The sequence below is a fragment of the Strix uralensis genome, chromosome 19, assembly GCF_047716275.1.
Source record: "Strix uralensis isolate ZFMK-TIS-50842 chromosome 19, bStrUra1, whole genome shotgun sequence".
Classification (NCBI taxonomy): Eukaryota; Metazoa; Chordata; class Aves; order Strigiformes; family Strigidae; genus Strix; species Strix uralensis.
In genome coordinates this window covers 3,740,481-3,759,865 of record NC_133990.1, presented here as the reverse complement: position 1 = coordinate 3,759,865, position 19,385 = coordinate 3,740,481, and the positions used below count along the sequence as shown (strand labels likewise).

At 38.5% G+C, this 19,385-nt stretch overlaps 1 protein-coding gene across 10 annotated transcripts in view; it reads left to right on the top strand.

Annotated features, from left to right (window-relative positions):
• The window catches only part of TNRC6C (trinucleotide repeat containing adaptor 6C), a 112,439-nt gene that overhangs the window by 14,849 nt on the left and 78,205 nt on the right, over window positions 1-19,385 (top strand). For all 10 annotated transcript variants that reach the window (XM_074889474.1, XM_074889481.1, XM_074889478.1 and 7 more), the window contains exons 2-3: window positions 6,638-6,737; window positions 7,669-7,690. In XM_074889474.1, the coding sequence (XP_074745575.1) occupies window positions 6,675-6,737; window positions 7,669-7,690 (85 nt within the window). In that variant the 5' untranslated portion in view covers window positions 6,638-6,674. The remainder of the gene's footprint in view (window positions 1-6,637; window positions 6,738-7,668; window positions 7,691-19,385) is intronic.

The window sequence follows — 19,385 nt, the reverse complement described above, 5'->3', positions numbered from 1 at the left end:
TGTGGAAGATTTTTCTTTATGCCTTATCCAAATCTCCTTTGTTGTAATTTAAATTCAGTGCTGCTTACCACAGCTAAAATGGAAAGATTTTGCTCCATTCTTCTCTACCTCTGTCTTTAACACCTATTTGAATAAGGGAGTTGCTGTCTGTTTAGATTAAGTGAATTCAAGTCTGAAGTGTTTTCCAAGGGCCTGTGCTTTTTTGCTCCCCGATCCTTCTTGTTGCTGTTTTCTGGACTTTCTTTGGTTGACCTGTATCTCTGTTGCTGTAGATAGTCCCAAACTGGACACAGTACAGCAGCTGATGAGTTTCTGACCATTTATGACATTGTTTCTGTGCCTTTGGATTGAGATCTGCTGTAACACCTGTTTTTTTCTCCCCAAAACTGGTGTTAAGCCAGTTGTTCCCTATGCTGTATTGGTATATATTATTCCTGCCAAACATGGTACCCTGCACTCCTCCTCACTGAATTGCACTCCACTTTTTTTTTGTGCATCTCAAGTTTATCAAGTTGTTCTGAATATACTGTCTGTCCTCAATTGTTTTCCAGCCCCATGACTTGACATAGTCTGGAAACTTAGTAAGTGCACACATTTTTCCAGCAGCAAACCGGTTAATAAAAATTTTGCTGCTGGACATCTGGCATACTGCAACAAAAATCCATTGGTTCTCTGCCTTGTTGGAAGGAGAAGTGCTGAGGTTACTTGTTTTGTGGGTATTTTACTGTAATTTCATTTAGCTTATATTCCCTACCTTGTTCTTAGGAAAAAAAAAAAATAAAGCAACCATGTTCTTATTAACAAAACTTTGCATGTTGCTCGAAAAAAACCAATAAATTACTTCTGTTGTCTCCCTTTCATCCTTTTCAAAAATATCTGCAACTGTGCTGTAGGAAAAAAATCAGGCTTTTTTTGCCCCCACATTCTTGTTAGCTGTTACTGATGTTTTTATCCCTTCCTCTTTTAAGTTATATGCACAGTCTTTGCCATTTGCTAGTCTTCTGGAGTGCCATCCATCTTCTGATGATTCTTTAAGGTAATCTGTAATGACTTAGACACAGTTGTTCTTATGGTAAATTACATCAGGCCCAGACAGTGGAAAAACATCTGATATCTCTAGGGACTTTTAAAGCAGTTCTTATTCTGCTGGCCTGATTTCCTATTTGGACTGGTAGCAAAATGTGTAGTTCCATCTCCTTTTTTTCCCTGCCAGTTCATGGAAGTTTTCCTGAGAAGTTGGGTCATTCCGTCCTCCCAGATTTGAGGAAAAGGGATGTAACAAATACATCTTGAGATTCCTGCTGTGTTCACCAGCCCTTTTCAGTGAGGAAGCCAGACATTGCAGCGGTGGTGGCAGAGGCTCTGGGGTAGGAGCAGCTTGGTTGGTGGCTCTTTGCTGCCCCCGAAGCAAAGCCTCCCTGCGCAGAGACCGGTGCCACAAAATCCCTCTGTGAAGCTGTTGTCATCTGCGGGCTCAGCACCAGTTCAGAGGGTGGTTGGCCATCTGTTCCCAGCTGACCTCTCCAATGAAGGCCAAAGCAGAAAGAGAAGTACTGTCACTTCAGCCCTCGTAGGGTCATCTGTCAATAGTCCCCCTTTCCCACTGAGTATCAAAACTAATGTTTCCTCTTGCTTACTAATGAAGGACTTAAAGGTTCATTTATCACTACTTTTTATATGCACAGTGCTAATACGTAGTTGGCCTTCCCAATATTTGTCCCCATGTGTTTCTGCTGTTTGGTTTTTTTCATATTCCATCTTATTTATTTGACCTAGTTTTGTGTGCTTCTTGCTTATTTGAGGTGGTTGGAGAGCTTGTAATTAGGGACCAGCTTGACTCTTGATTAATGACTGAGCCTAGATATCAAGGGAAAAAAGCTGGCACTTTTTAAAGTCACACCAGCAACTTGCCTTCACTGGTATTTACTCTAAAAAGGTCACAGAGAGCTGGACTGGGTAGAGATGAAGCAGGAAACAAAATTAGCTATAGGCAGATGTGGATTTTTAGTTTATTTATTTCAGTAGTCATGAAAACAAGGGCTGATGATGATATGGTGACCTCCTGCTTTATGCAGTATTCCTCCATTATACATTAGGGTATCCACACTGTTGTTCAGATTCTTGGTGATTTCCAAGAAATACCACCTGCCTCTTCCTATGTGACAGTATTTTCCATTTGTCCTGAATTAACTGAAGCCTGCCTTTCCAGTATTCACTGCTCTTTATTTTGTTAATTTTTTCATTCCATTTCATTGCCACCCTTCAAGCTGCTTTTTGCCTTCATGATCTCAGCCACTTCTTTCTTACCATTTAAAATCACATCTTGAAGAACTTTTTAAATAGTAATTTTCTCCATTTCCATTTGAAACTGTATGATCCTAGATTTTGGCAAACTTGGTTACTTTGTGTTTCCTGTCTGTGCTGTCCATACCCCCTGTTATCACCTGTGATGATGCGTGGCTCTGTTAATTCCTACCAAAAAGCATGCTCAGCATACTTTGGTAGCCAGCCTTTGGGCGATTATTTGTCAGTTCCTTACAATTCTAGTTTAAAGATTTTTTTTTTTTTTTCCTCTCACCATTATTGTTAGGAAAAGTGTGTGTGCAGAAAAACATAATGCCCTGCTGTATGGTGGGCAAAGTCAAAACCGGAGCAATACTTAATCAATTGTATGCAGTTTGTAGGATTTCTGTCAGTAACAGCAACTTTCACAGCTCTAAAGGGAGATTTTCCAGCATAAAGTAGGGTGTGAGTTTAAGGTACAAGAGGTGTTCCAGAATTGAGGTATGGGAGCTATTTTCTCATTGGGCTAAACCAGGCAAAGACATCTGTAGACCAAAATTAAGATTGCTATTCTGAAGCGGTATTCCAGGCAGTTTTCCTATGTAAATAAATAAGCCTTCAGCATCTTAAAATATGCAAACAAAATTCATTAGGCTTCTAGGTTTGGAGCTGTATCATATGGAGGGACAAGAGAAACAGGTCTCTGTTTAGTCCTCAGCTATTGCAGGAACCTCTAAACTATAAAACACTGTATGGGCAATAATCTTACATGTAATAACACAAATAGACTCTACTTGAAGTTGTAAGAACACAATATGCCTGAAAGGCTTATTGCAAAATCCAGTTAGAATGTCACATCAGTGCTAATTCAGAATACCAGCTGTGGCTTCAGATGTGCAAGCAATTCAATGTCTGATACCAAGTAGAAAAACGAAGTTCTCAGCTTAGAAAATAAAGTCAGCCTACAGAACATAGCCATAGTTCTTAAATTGTTCTGCCCATGACCTGCATTTTGTCTTGCTTTCCTATTCAGAGAGAGCTCTTAAGTGTGTGTACTTTAAAGGTAACTTTGGTTTAGGTTTGGATTTAGTAAACTGGTTGCAATCTGTAAAAACAACATTTGATGCTATAGTAAAATGCTTTGCTCTCTGCTCATAAAAACCCCCCATGATTCTGATATATCAGATCCATATACATGAAAAAGGCAAACTCGTACAAGTATATTCTAAGACACTTCTGGTTTAAATCATGTGGGCTTTGTATTCATAAATTTTTTAGCGTATTTCCTGTAATAAAGATTAAATTGTTGCTCAGGAAGTAAAACTGCAACACATGCCTTTGACAACGTAATCAAACTTTATATAGCAATGGTTTTATTGTTTTCCTTTTGTTTTGCTCTTAGCTGACTAATTTCTGCCTAGAAGTGACAGCAAGAGTTGCCATCTGAGAGACCAATTGGAGCTTTATTTCTATTTTAAGCATATTTAAAGCATATGTATTCAGAAGTGTCATTATGTAAAACAGTTTTGAAAATTGAACTCCATTAAAAATTATAGTATCATTTTCTGAGTTAATCTGAGGCTATTTTAATCTTAGAAATGAAAAAAAAAATTTAAAAAACCCAAACAGGTTTCCACTAGGAGTGGCACTTCTACCTCTTATGTTGTAATTGATAATATGGTGATAAAATACATAGTATTTTTAATGGAGCAAAATGTTTGCTCTTTGATTTGGAAAATCCTCTGATATGGTGTATTACCTGCATACAGGAGGGAAGAACACATAATGGTGCTTGGGAAATGTCAAAACAGAACTACCTTTAGAGGACAGAAAGGCTGGAAATAAAGTTCATAGTCGAGTCTAGTCTAAGTAATGAGACTTTGGCAGTGATGGAAGTTGATCTCAACATAGGACACTCTTAAGATTTGGCTGGACAGGGTGTTGGGCCACCTTGTCTAGAGCGCACTTTTGCCAGAAAGGTTGGACCAGATGATCCCTGCGGTCCCTTCCAACCCCGTGTTCTATGATTTTATGAAAGAAACTTGATATTTAAAAAAAAAAAAAGGCCCAACAAGAAAGTTGGGAAATACATACTTAAGAAAACTCTGAAAATTAAGCAAAGTGGTGGTGGTTTGTTTTTTTTGGTGTGTTTGTTTTTTTTTTTTAAATACTGCACTGACTATTGAAAGGGATTTAGATGTAATTGTGGTGTTCTGGAATTGCTGTAATGTCGTGGGTTTTCTTAAGTACTAGCAAGAGGAAACCAAAAAGCTTCTCATTTTGCACTGACTCGTTTCATTCACCTGCTTTAAAAAACAAGAAAGGCCAGAACTTCCCTTGGCAATAGTCTGAGAGTTTGGGAGAGTTCACTTGAAGATACGGACTTCGTAGAGACTGATGTGACTCGGGTAGGGAGCACTAAAAATGAAGGGATTGGATGTTTTTACTTTGTAGTTACTGAAATCCTGGGGACTTCTGTTCTTCTCCAGAGCTAAGGGCAGTAAAGTCAAATCTGTTACAGTTCCAACTCAGTTTCTTTTGGCAACGTAAGTCATTGCTTTTTGCAATGTCCTAGAACAATCCATTTAAAACTACAATTTTAAGTCCCTTTTTCTAAGTACAGTGTTAAGTATGTGGTGCAAATACCCACCTGCAACTCCTAAGAGGAAATGCTTCTCAAATGTTGATTTACAGTACAATATTTGAAAGGTGGCCCTTTGAAATTCACATAAAGTTGAGCAGTCATGCAGGTGATGAATTTCTGGTTATGACAGAAAGTGGTTCAGTATTTAAAATACAGCTATCTAATGCTGCTTTAGATGTCCTGACCTCCAGTTGTGCACCGAGCACTTCCAGATGTGCCTGACCTCCAGCTGCTATTCCAGACTCTGGGCCTTGCCATATCTGTCACTTCTGTAAATAGCTTGAGTGCTGTAAAGTGTCTGAAAGGGCACTAACACCTATGTTTAGATCTCTGAATTGCTTACTGTAATGTTTATTGTTTTGGGTAACACAAGGAAAGGGAAGCTGCTTTTGGTTTAGTCTGGAGCACTGTGCAGGATCTCTGTAAACATTAAAGTATCTACAGTGGCCAAAATAAGTACTTTGAGGCAAGTGAAAAAGCCAAAAACCAGAACACCCTTCAACAGCCAAAATCTCAAACAATTGACTACGATACTGCTTTTCTATAAAAAGGGAGACTACGTAAGAATGTGCAAACTTGTTAAAAGGAAAATAAACCGTTAAAAGGCAAAATGTTTCATGGGGAATGTTTGAAGACACAATGTGCAAAATCTGAAGAATATCTGTTTCTCCTCTGGGTAAAGAGCAGCCCCCTGCCCCCCCCAGTCACCTGCAGACCTGTTGTGATAAGACATTGGAGCAAAGAGTATTGTAACTAGAAAGGCCTTTTTTAACAGCAACAACAAAAAATTAAAAAAAGGGGGGAGAGGAATGGGACTGCAGGCTTTGGCAAGTTAAATGTAAAGCAATAATAAGTTAGGCTGGAAGTGATCTCTGAATAATTGGAGGACATCATAAGAATAGTAATGGTTTCAGCCCATCAGAAACAAGAGTATTCTCTGTTTCTGTAAGGAAGAGAAAATAGTTATAGAGAAGTAAATGAATTATTGATATTTATTTGGAAGGATGTTGGAGAGGTTCATTGGTATAAACATTTATTACAGTGATGGACAAAGAAAGCATAGATGGAGAGATTTTAAATAGATTTGCTTCTTGATTTGGGACAATTGAGGTTGAATTTTAACCATGATGCTACTAAAACAGGCTTGGCTTGTATTCATGCAAATTCTAAAGCTAGAATTTATAGGATGAACACAAAATAGGATTATTAGAATTCATCTGGGCCTTAGTTTACAACTCTGAGAACAAAATTGATGCATATGAGAAATTAATACAGTATGTGTTTGATCAAAAAAAGAATAGTTGGAAAATAATCATCTTTAAGGTATATTGTGAATTGTAGCTGTTCAAAGACAACAGAATTTGCATTAATTACCTGAGTTTTGTTGGTTTTGGGGGTTTTTTTTGTGGTTTTTTTTTTTTAGTTTTAAACTTTCCATAGAATGTGCTAATATTAAAGTAGTACTTTGGAGTGATTGCAGAAAGAGGTTCCAAATAAAATTTATTCTTTCTGAATTTTCATTGCCTACTATTTTATTTGCCATTGGTTTCAAGTTTGGAACAGCTTTTTAAAATGCTTTTATTACAGCATTAGAAGCAGCCTTTTTTAGACTCGAGGTGTAGAAAGTTAGCAACGTAAGTATCGATTATTTACCTTCCTAGATAAATTTCATCTTACTGAAAAGCTTTCCCCAACCTTTATTCTTATCAGGGAGAAAGAACAAGAAACACAAGAAGAGGAACATTTGATGGAAGAAAAGAAAAAGAAAAAGCAGGAAGAAAAGAAAAAGAAGGAAGGTGCTCAGAAAAAGGTTTGTTCCTGTTGTTGTTTTAAATGACATACTCACTTTTATGTGTAATGTACAGATACTGATTCTGCAGCCTTTATTTCTGTGAATAATTCTGACACAGGTGAGCAGTCCTGTCGACTTCGAGTGAGGCTGCAGTCAGAAAATCTCTGCAAAAGCAGTTGTGGCAGTTCATTAGCACTTCCCAAGCTGCTTACCATCCCCTAATATTGTTACTGCTCCCACAGCTGTGTCGCGTGAATGTTCCTCATCAGTGCCAATGCAAAATTCACAGGATTATTCGCAGCTGATACTGAAGTGACTGGATTCTGAGGCTGTTGTGGGTTTTCTGTGGTGTGCATACTCCTGCCTTGTTTTCTGGATTTATGTAGTTAGTTTTAATCTTAAATGGCCTGTAGGACGTGAATTGGAATTGATCACTGTCTTTTCCAGTGTAAATTTAGGCATCATAAAAAAGAAAGTGGGTAGATTCCAAACAGATTAAAAAAAAAAAAAGACTGGTCTTCACAAAATGTGCAGTTAATCTGTGTAAGCTAGCAGTATGGATGGATTCAAAGGGATACTGGGCAAATTCATGCAAGTTAATTCTGTTGAGTGTTAGGCAGTTCATAAATGTACTGCTTAGTTCAGGTAGCCTCTGAACCTCGAGTGACAGAGGCTGGGTGGGTAGATGGGGGGTACTGTCATACTGCTTGCAAGGTTTTATACTTTCTCTTCAGCATCTGCTTTTGGCTTAAGTCAGACAAGGGTTGCCATTCTTACATTCATAATACATGGAGTTAAACTAACATTCTCCAGACCTTAGCTGGAACTAATGCCTGATTTATGTAAGCAGTTTCTGCAAAAGGTTAGGCCTGCTGCAGCCCTATAATTATTAGGTATCATTTTGAATATGGACAAGTATTTGATTTGTTTTGTTTTTTTCTTCTTTCAGGCTGCTGAACAAAAAACCAAAGGTAAATTCATATTTATTCTATGTGAATCATTTGATATTTTTGTAAGTTTGATTAAAAAAGGTGTGCTTGTACTTTTAATTCTTTGTGCCTTTTTAACAGGGGGAATATATCTTACTTGAATAGTTCTGTTCATAAAGCTTTGAGGATTCTCAGCATAAGCTTTTTTTTTTGTGCTTATCTTGCTGGGTATCGTATGACACCTTTTTGACAAGAATATATGGATTAAATTTCTGTGAAACATAACACAACACATGACATCTTTTTTGCCTAATGTCAAGACAGATGTAGTTTTCCGTTTAGTTGTTAGTAGTTATTTATCTGTTTCAAAGACAACTAATTGCTACCAAAAAGGGTAACTCTCTCCCCCTGCATGCACAATTCAACTCAATTTAGTGAGTAAACTATTTAGTGAGAAAGCTATTTCCCCCCCACCTCTTTCTCTTTCTGTGTGGGTTTTCTGCTTGCTAAGTGAATTGAACTGGTTTGCAGCATGGTCCAGGAAGCAGCAGAGATAAGCAAGGCATTCTCCTTTTTGGGGCAGTGAACTCTCCTAGATGCCCTAGGAGAAATGTTAATGAAGCTATGGCGTTAAAAAAGGTGAGGAAGAGAGTCGAGCTAATGCCTCTCTCCTGCAACTGTTGGCTTACGGTTCTTTTATCTAGTCTGTCCTTTTGATTTGCATGGCACCACACAGAACTCAGGGCTGTGGAACGATTCTGAACTAATTAATATGCAGTTATTTATTACTGGGTAATTAGGTGACAGACAGGCAAGTAGAGCTTCCCAGATTCCCAAAGACTGGGAATTAGAGAAGAGCCAAGACTAACATATGGGGTTGACAAAACAACTTATGTTTGAAACACTTTTTATGTATTTATACAGCAGAAATTAAGAATTGCTTCAGTAATACTGAATTCAGAAAAATAAAGTCTACTTGATGAAGAAACTGTAACAAGTAATTTATTGAAACTCTGTCCTTTTCTCTCCAAATTTTTATTACGTAGGAAGTATGAAATCAGAGAATTTTAGTCTGAATTCTGTTGATCCCTGTAAGCCCTGTAAGATCTCAGGTAGTTTGTAATAGTGGATTTTGCTTTCAGGATAAGGCAGCAGAGGTAGCTAGGCCCCTCAAAATCTGAAATACATGGAAAAAATGCAGAATTAAGATACATCAGAGCGATTTCTATCTAATGGAATATTTCTGTTTCCGCAGTATTACGTGGTTTGTTCTCTGTATCAGCTCGTTACTGTGCGGAAAGGTTTCACTGTTCTATAATGTACTATAATGACTTTTTAATGTCATAATTCAATGGCAGATGTTTTTGCTGTCAAAGTAACTAAGTTCATTTTCACAAAGTAATACAGTGGCTCTTCATTTCTGTTAATATTGAAACACAGTGCCTTCCACTTTGCTCTGTGGGATATTATTATTTCTGTCTTTGTTGTGACAACTTTGTTTTTAATTGCTTGAAAATGTCAAGTTTAAGTTTTTAGAAGTAGCATAATAATAATTCCAGTTTTCAGGTATGCTTGTGAGTTTGTTTCTTTCAAATTTAGGGACTGTGTTTCTCTGATTTCCACGCCCCCCCTCCCCCCCATCTTTGTATTTAAGTGTTCTATGCTACTGCTATAAAACACAAATTGGGAAGAAGACAACAGTAAATAAAGGTAGTTATATAAAAGATTAAGCAGTTCTAGCTTTTATTGTTTCATCTATCAGAAGCAGTAATGCACCTTTTTGTAGTTAGGCTTCCCTGGAAAGAGTTCACCTGGCCTTCAGAGCAACCAAACCTCTGCTGTTGATGTTCAGTGCAGGGGATAGGGGTTATTTAGTCATATGAGTGACCCTTCTTTTAATTTCCTTTGGTGGGCAACTACTAGTTGCTTTCAAGGTTGGTCTGTGGGAATGTTTTATTTCTACTTTATGATACTGTTCTCTTAATTTATCTTTAGGAGAGATGTACACAAGCTTATGATAGGTAGCAGGAATTTGTTAAAATATAGAAAATATTAATTCTAAGTTAATGAGGGGAAGAATTGACCTTTTTTTCATGGAATTTTCAAAGTTGACTGTAAACTTTAATGCTGTACTGCACCCAAGTATTTATTCTGATACATTTTCAAGGTTGAGTGACAAATGCTACTAGAACTAAAAGCAACACAGGGATTATCATGGAATTTAGTAGTTAATTTATTTCATATGTGGGGCACAGCAGTTTAATTCATTGTAAAGACAGGACAATACAGTAAAACAGGGTGAATTGACTGTAGCAGGTACTGCATGCCAAGGTATGGGATATATTAAATCAAAGATTAAAACCAGGCTGGAGCTGAACCTTTTGCAGAATGTTACTATATCCAGGTTTTGGTAGGTAAGGTCTTTATAAATGTGACTTAATGTAGTTTGTTGTGGTAACTTAGAAGAAAAAATTACTTCATTTTATTTATGTTTCATTCAGTTCTGCAACTGGGTTGCTATAGCAATGAGAGATGTTTACACTGGGTCATATTGGGGAAAAAGAAATTGTACAACTGGAGATGGGCTATGGAAGGATTTTTCAGCTTCTGCTTTTTAGCTGATTGGAGATTGTTTCTTACTTGCTCTGTTGTATTTTTGAAGGAGAAGGCACTTTCTTGAAGTAACTAGGATGGGACAAACGGTGGAACTTGCTAAGCAGTAGGAAAGGTTAGCCCTCTTGGTTGGCTTGTTCAGTACTAGAAACCTATTCTATGATCAAGGTGCTTTTAAATTTTTTTAATATTAAGATCGTCATTTATTTCTGTAGCACAATGGAAAACGTGGAGATACTGCCCTATCTAATAATTAACTCGTATACTTTGTGTAGTTCTAATTCGCTGTAAGGTGATACTGGCTCTTGCATGTTCAGTTGCTGGTGAGGCCTCAGGAAAGAGAAACTAGTAAGGAGGAAAGAGGTTTCCTGTGGGTGTGTGTATATGGTGTGTTGTCAGTTAAATATTGCTCTGAGGCCTCAGACAGAGCTGAATGTTTCCATTTGTGATGTGGAGCACAAAACCCTTCCAAAATAAACACACATTTCCACCAAGAGAGGAAAGGTATGTGGCTGCTTCTGGAGTTGCTGGTCCAGGGATAGGAAGTGCTCCCTTACACAGCTCTTGTGTCTATTTAAACAACTTAAATTATTTTTTCTGTTTAAACAAGGATCCAACTCTTTAGTTCTTCTCTACATAACAGCTTCTTCAGTTTCTAATTTTTTTCTGCAACATTGTTTGCCAGAGTATTCTTGTTAGGCTGAATCTTTTATAAATACCCTGTTGGCAACAATTCTAAGGAATGTGTGAAAGGAAAAAGGATTGAAGAGCTGATAAGTAGCTGAAATGTTTCTCAATTACTTGAAAACAAATGAAAGTAGTCTTCCAGTTCAGCTGGAGAGGAGCACTGCAGAATTAGATGAGGTGGGAAATGAACATGCTTTTATTGCCTGCTGTGCATTGTACTTCTATGTTACTGTTCTTTTATGGTAATTTTTTTGAGAACAGGACTATTGAGCACAGCCTATTAGTGTTTATTTTAAATGTGTAAACTCTTGCCAGTTTATATGCACTTGATAAAGAAACTTTGTGTATAAAGGCTTTTGTAATGAAAACATTCAGCAGTAACTACCAGTAAGAGTTTTGTACTGTATGGTAAATAGTCACTAGTATGGTAAATGGCTGTTACTTAATAGCTACAGGGGACTTCAGAGAGAGCTATGCTTGTGCTGAATACTGGGAGGTCAGTGCATTTTGCTGCCTACTTTTCTTCTGGCCGTCTTGCTGCAGGTTTAGTCAGCACAGGTGATCAATTCCTTGACTGCTTTACTTCCATCGAGCTGAATTCTATGCACTTTGTCTAAAACAAAGTTAAAGTGCTGGTATAAAATAGTGTAAGTGGTTTGTTATTCAAACATCTGCCATGGTAGTTGAAAGGCAAAGTATCTGTCCGTTCTGTAGCATTATCTACAATGAAGGTGTTAAATCTGCAAACATGGAAGTAATAAGTGTTAAGTATATACCATTTTTAGTCTAACATAGAAAATATTTCGGTAAATATTTGATTAGAAATGTTAGTCTAGAAAATATTCTTTCCCTTGAGTTTAAAGGGGAAAAAGTCTTTCCCTGTGAGGACAGGCTGAGAGAGTTGGGGGGGGGTTCAGCTGGAGAAGAGAAGGCTCCAGGGAGACCTTAGAGCAGCCTACCAGGACTTAAAGGGGCTACAGGAAAGATGGGGAGGGACTCTGTATCAGGGGGTGTAGGGACAGGAAGAGGGGTAATGGTTTTAAACTGAAAGAGAGGAGATTTAGATTAGATCTAAGGAAGAAATTCTTCCCTGTGAGGGTGGTGAGGCCCTGGCACAGGTTGCCCAGAGAAGCTGTGGCTGCCCCCTCCCTGGAAGGGTTCAAGGCCAGGTTGGACGGGGCTTTGGGCAACCTGGGCTAGTGGAAGGTGTCCCTGCCCATGGTAGGGGGGTTGGAACTAGATGATCTTCAAAGTCCCTCCCAAACCAAACCACTGATGATGGCCAGTCTCTGCCTCTTTGAACTTCATGATCCTTGTAGGTCTGTCTTTAATATGTTTCATGACACGGGACCGTGAAGAGAGATTTTGCCTTTCAAAGGGGAAAATGGGAACTTCAGCTCACTGCTTATGGGATGAAGCAGGATTGCAGAAGCTGGAATAGCTGCAATATTCCCGTGGTTCAGCAGCCCATCCAGCTCTGCCCATCCTCCGTTAAAGTGGTACGATGGATCCTGAGCTAAGCATCATTCTCTTCCCCTTGTGGTCTGTTTCGGGAGCTTTCCCTTCCCCCAGACTGTCTGTGCTGTGTGTCTTGGGACTCTCCACTGTATGATGATTTTAATATGCGACTTGCAGAGTCAGGAAGGTTGTCTGCAGACCGAAAGATTATTCTACCAAGGTAGACACTTTAATACATTTTATTTTGGGGGACTTAAAAGAACTTAAAGTATTTAACAGTATGTGGTTGCTTGATAAATCATTTGTGTGTGGTGTTGCAAATGTTGGCATACTTTCTTCAGATTCTTTTTAAAATTTGCAAAGCATTTTTTATACTCTAAGCAGTACTGTATATTTTATCTAGAGGAATATAATCAACTGTATTATGGGAGTTAAAAGATAAAAAGAGTGGATGAAAAGATCTGAGATCCTCTCCCCTGCTCTGGCATTTCTGTTTGGATGTCAGATACCTATTTGGATGTGGCATACCTTTCTTCAAAGCCAGGTATTTTAATTTCCAAATCAACCACATAGATGGTTGCATAGTTTTGAATTGATTCTTTACTTACCCTGCCCAAATGGGCTGTTCTAATGTTCTCTGCTTGTACTCATTTGGATGTGAATTACCTCCTGTAACCTACTCTCAATTCTGCTCATACAGAAGTGCAGTTTTATGTACATTGATAATGTGCTTGTTCTGGCTGTGGTAGATGTTACAGAGGTTTAATGGTAGTTCCATAAGAAATAAGGAAAACTAAACTTTTTAGAGAATCTCATCAGTATTTTAAGTAGAATTATGACAGTGTGTAACACAATCAGTCTTCTAAAAAAAGAAAAAGTTCTGAGTTTTTCTAGTTTGTCATATTATTGTAGGAACCAGCAGAGGTTTTTACATAACACTAGGAAATGTGTTTCAGCCTACAAATCAGGTATGATTTACAACAGACTTACAACCTTTGACTCATGTGAGTGTATATAGCTTTTGCTTGAATATCTGCATCTGCCATCTTGTTAGTTAAATGCTGTGTTTGTACTGAACTACTGAACATTGCAGTGACAAAACGTGCCATAAATCATCACTGCAGAAGGAGGGGGGAGCACTGTAATAAGTTCTTCAATTAGATCTTAATATGCAGTCATTTGATATCCTAATGATAGCCTATTGCCATACGTTAAGGCTTTATAACACAAAAATGTTTTCTTTTTGATAAACGTTATCGTGGTGGCGTTCTGCTATTATAAGTGTCTTTAAACATGAATTTGTTCTTATAACTGAGATATCACTTCTCAGAGAAGTAATTATGATTTTACAATCTGCAAGGAACAGAGTATGAAGATAATTTGTAGAGTCTCTGCCATAATACTGGGTGGAAAGGAGGAGAAAATACGGAAATATTAGAGCAGGAGGGAGGGGAAATTTGCATATTCAGGGAGACAAAGCAAGAAGAATGAGCTGGAAGGCTTGGAGTTAACTAGCACAGAAAAAAACTTTGGTTTCCTGCTTATTGTTTCAGGTGGGATGGCTGTGACAAGCCATCTTAAGTTTCTGGTGGCGGTAGTTCAGTGCTATTTAATACATTTTTCTCTCACAAGTGTAAGCAACATTAGGAGTATGTGATGTCAAATCAACGTTGCCATTATGAAGTGAAGGAGAAAAATTTAAGGTAACAAGTATGTGTATGGATAACCTTTGCTATACAAGCTATATTTGGCTTTGTGAGCACTTTCTGTATTGATCTTGCTGGTTTGCTAGTCCAAGGCGTTCAACTAGAGATTAGTTGTGGCATTGAGAATTGGTGTCTTTTTTTTCAGGAGAGAGGGTTTGTCAGAGCTGGACACACTGAGCTCTGTGACCAAGGATTGACAGTTCTGAAGGTTTAAGTCTTCTGTAGCTCTTTAGTTTGTCTTCTGTGAAGCTGTAGACTCTTTAGCTTTCAAATAAACACTCTTTTCAGACAATGAGGCACCAAAGTAGTTAGTACAGGTTTTTGGCAAAAACATGTATCTCTTAAACACACACAAAACTCCAGGGTTATTTGAAAATAAAACTGAAACCATGAGATATATTCTTCCTAATGTGCTTCTGTCCTGAGCTGGATCTACAGGACAGCTGCCCCCTGAAGAGATGCAGAGTGCTTCGATGTCTTTGCCTGGAGTTGCTGCTGCTTCTTACTGCTCAAATAAGCATCTCCAATCCCATTCAGTGGCTGCCTTGTAAGGTTTGCAGATTCCTCATCTGGGAATAGAAAAGTAGGTAAGAGCTCAAATCAGAGATCCTTGATATTCTTAGTACTCCTTAGAGATAGTTTTTAATCTCCTTAGAGATAGTGTGTTGTAGTTTGCCATCGTGCAAATTTAGGCATGTGCTTATATTATAAATACAGGCACAATATTGCTCTAGTCTTCCATGTGTTTGTCATTCCTCAGTTTCCTCAGTTAGGAAATGATCAGGATTTATCAGATTGAGGGTGGCGACACTCTGACCTGTATATATTTAGTTTTAAAACTGGGGGAAAACGGGAGCTTTCAAACACTAGACACAGTTGATTGAAGGTATTTTTCAAATGCTTTAGTGTTGTAAGGGTTGAAGGCAGCAGGACTAGATGCTTTCATCAGATGTCTCTCTACATTGTCCATTGTCGAATAAATTTCAAGCCTGGGACATTATATCTACAAGAGTACTCTGTGAAGAGAGAATGAGAACGAATTAGATAACACCAGTCTGACTTTTCTTATCTAGAGAACTTAATTGTCAGGGTGCCCCTTGGTGGTCGTGCCTCTCAGATAAATCCCTGGCTTGCTTTCTGAAAAACAAAACAACTGCCAGTACAGTTGTTGACAACTGTATATTCTAGAATATAAATTTTAACACAGCTACACAATGATAATAGTGGTAGTTATGATCAAACTGCATGCTGTTTTATGGTTATTTATCTGCCCACAGTGTGTGCTTTCATACCCGGCAATAGACTGCTTTTTCAGTAACGGGCATTGCCTAATGCAGTGTATTTAAGCATGTAGACTGTGAAACAGTCAAACTGCTACACTTTCTGGCATCACAACAGTTCAGACAACAGTGTATGTTCTGTTCTTCTCTTGGTCTGCTCATCAAATGACTATTTTCCAATTATAAATAATTGTTGTGCATTTTTCTGTTTTCACATGTCATCGCTATGTTCTGTATCTTCTGGTGATAACAGACAGGGAATGCCCACCCTGCATCTCTTAGTTTTCTTACCCACCTAGCAGAGTCTGAGATTTGTTTTCTTGGAAGTGGCTTTATATCATAGCTCACCTGTTTTATCAGTGTAGTCCTCCTTTACTTTCTGAACTAAAGTCTGTCATTTGCTTTTACCCTTCTTTTAAAGAAATGTGTATATGAAGGCAGTTTCTTGTCTGCCTTGAGGATTGTCTCAGTCTAGGTCATTCCTCTTTGGAAACTGCTGTCTGCTGTGATGCCTTCTCCATGGAAACCTATCAGCTTTGATTTACCTGCATTGTGATGACCACTTTCCATTATGAAATTGTCATCTTACTACCTGGAGGAGACTCGTATCGCATATGAATACAATATCAGTAAGATCTGCATACCATAAGCTTGAAAAGTGGTTCCTCAGGAAATGTACTGGCTCGGTTTGGTACTGATTGTTTTGAGATATATGCCAGTTTTCTAATGTTTCTTGATCCCTTCCTTGAGAAGAATGAAACCAGCTTTGTACTGTAACACTAGTACACGCTCTTGGGGTAGCTACTCTACAAATGCTGAAGAGGGTTATCTTGGGAAAACAAAGGAAATGAAAACGTGTTTTGATTCTTTTACAATGTATGTGAAGCCTTTGGCCTGAGGGACCTTGTGTTCTTCTGCTGATTATCTGGTGTTGACATTCCTCTACTCTGAGAACCTAGGCTGCCTCTTGGCTTCCCTGTGTTTTGCTAGATTATTTTAATGCTTTTCCTGAGTTGTTAAAGGTGGTAGCCCATACTTTACAAATCCTACAGGACTACTTAAAATGTCTGTTCAACCAGCTCATGCACTGGTAAATGCTCTGAAGCATTCTGGTTGGGTTTGCATCGTGCACCTGATCATTCAGGATATTCCTGAACTGGTTTAGGCAGCGTAGTGTGCATTAGCATCCTAAGAGGTGGTTACTCATAAGGTTGATTGCAGGTCCAAGATCACCATGAGAGGAGGTGATTTTCTTTTGAAGCATCTGCCCTAGCTTTGTGGCATGGCAGCAGTGGCCCATACTAAGCAGTCTTGTGGGATCTGCGTTTAATAGCCTCACTAAATGCTTTGGACGCTCCTCAGCTGCCCTGAGCATGTCAGCAACTATTATTACTGTTTGCCCAAGGGCAACAGCTGAACATGAAGCATGATTCAAGCTCTTGATTGCCTCTTACCATGCTAACAGTAGTTCTCCTCTGTCTTATCACAGAGTTTTCCGAAGATCCGTCCTGTTTTCAGGATGCTTCTAACGTTTCCGACATAATTTCTGATTTGGCTGCTTCTGCTGTCTCTTTTTTCAGCAGTCTTTATGGAGCCGGGCTTTTCACCTTTCCAAGGCCAGACAGGCTGTCATGAACTTCCGTTTTGAAGCACCTGGGTGCTTTTTTTGAAGGCTGCAGAACTGATGAGTCTTCAACTCCATTAAAGATTCAAATGCCACACTAAAGTCCTAGAATTGTAGGATTAGATATATCCTTTTAGATGAGCAAGAAAAGATTGTCTTATCCATCTCCCCACTGTCAGACAGGCCCAACATGTTCTTGAAAGGTGTTTTGATTATTGTTGGAAAGTCGTCTTCATACACAGCCTGAACAGTCTTTCCTGTAATTTAAGCCCATTCTTTCTTGGCTGATTTGCCCAGTATGTGGAGAGCAGATCTTTCCCCTCCTCTGCAGGGGCCTTTTTGTGTATCCTCTTTTTTTACTTAACAGCCCATTCAGTTTTTCCTCATGCTAGTGTTTTCAAGCTGGTTTTCAAACCATAATAATTTAAGTTTCTCTTCTTTGGGAGTCCTTCCAGTTAGTCCAGAATTATTTTTTTAAATGTACTATCTGTAATTGGAGGATTATTAAGTAACCTTTGAGTTAACCTGTGTTACTATAACCTTACTACTGCTGTTTACAAGTAAAATCTAAGGCTTATTTTTTATGCTTTTCAGGTTCACTCCATTGTACAGCTCTTTAATCCCAGCCGTTTCATAGCAGTGCTGCTGCTGATTCTTCTCGTTCAGTTATCTCTCTCTGAACTCAGCTTGATTTAAGAAGCTTCCAGATTTCAGATGCCCTCTTCTCTAATTCTCTAAGGATCTTGAATTGATAATGTGGAGTTTCTTCTTCCAACTCTCCCCCTTTCTCCTTTATGATCGTTAATCATTTCCTCTCTGCAGGTAGTCCTCTGAAGTATACATTTAAATATATTATTTGCTTTAATTTCCCAACAGTTTCCACTGCAGTTGTTTAGGCCTGATTGACAAACGATGAGAAAATTTCCTGACTGTGCTGGAGGTGGGAGGCTGTCCTGCTGCATTTTTGATTCTTTTCTGATGTATGTATGAGGGAGGCCCTTCCCTTCTGTTCGCTCTGGCATATGGGTAGTGACTCTCTCCTCAACAAGAGAAAGTCTTCAGAGTGAAATAGGCAGAAGATAATGTATTTAATGCTGTGTTTCTGACATAGGCTCCATCATAATTCATATCTTGCTATCTGTCATCTTCCAAGAGTAATGATTTAATTTTTATTCTTTGTCATATAGTTGTTTCTAATCTTGTCCACCAGTCACTGTGGGAAATCAAGTGGGACATCGTCTTCAACCGCCTCAGTTGTTTATCTCTCTCTTCCCAGGAGGGATTACCCAGACTGTGGGTCCATGTTCTTCACCTTTTTTGTCCCATGCCGACTAGCCAATTCCAGAACCCATGTGTCTGCCTCACTTTTTCCTTCATGGTACTTCTCAGTAATCTGGTTTGCCTTGTTGTTATGTTGTACTTTTTAGTGTACAGAGCCTGTCTGTAGCTCTGTCCAATATTTCTCTTTGTCTGATTTCCCCTATATTGTATAATAAAGATACAAACCCCACTGAATTTGCTAAGGTGAGACCCTTCAGTGTCTGGCTGCTGCTTGCTGCTGTAGCCTCCAGTTTTCCAGCACAAAAGAGAGCTGATCTTTCAGCCAGGTCAGGTTTCTCTTCTCTTACGGTAGGTGAATGAGGCTTGCAGTGGAAAACATAATTTCTCACTGTGGTCACCTGGGATCACTTTCTGGCTTACAGAATAGATTTTTCAAAAAACGTGCTTTTTGACTTCTAATACTATAACTCAGGCTGCCTTTTCTTGGCATCTGGGAAAAGATCCTTCCTAAACTCCATTGTGGAGTTTGTGATCATTGTCCTTTCTCAGTTTGAGTAGTTTCAAGGACTGTGGTGATGCTTAGATCTCACTGGGAAGCTCTGTAAGTCATTCCCCCCTTCAAGAAAGAAACTTCTGCCATGAAAGTCACTTCACCTTGAAGAGGAGCTTCTGTTGTGGTTGGTTATGGTGTGGGCATGAGCATCAACCAAAAAAGTGAAATCACACCAGAATTTCACCTGTAGATGTATGGTTTGCTTATATTATTCTAAACAGAAAACGAATAAAGAGATGAATAGAGAATAAAGATGGTTTTGTTTAGTGACACAGAACTAAAACTCTTGAGAGTTTTGAAGATATATAGCAATACTTTTACCAAGTTGAAAGTTCAATTTGAAAATGTTTTAAAGATTCTAAAATACTAAATTACTTTCTTAGGTACAGTGTTCTTACTATCTCTTAATGGTTTATAACATCCTGTCTGTTCAGATATATTTTTGTGCAATGTTAGGATAACTAAGTCAATTCCATGACCATGCACAGTATTGCTGTGGTTTGGTCCTTGAATACTAAACACATTTTTGAGTATG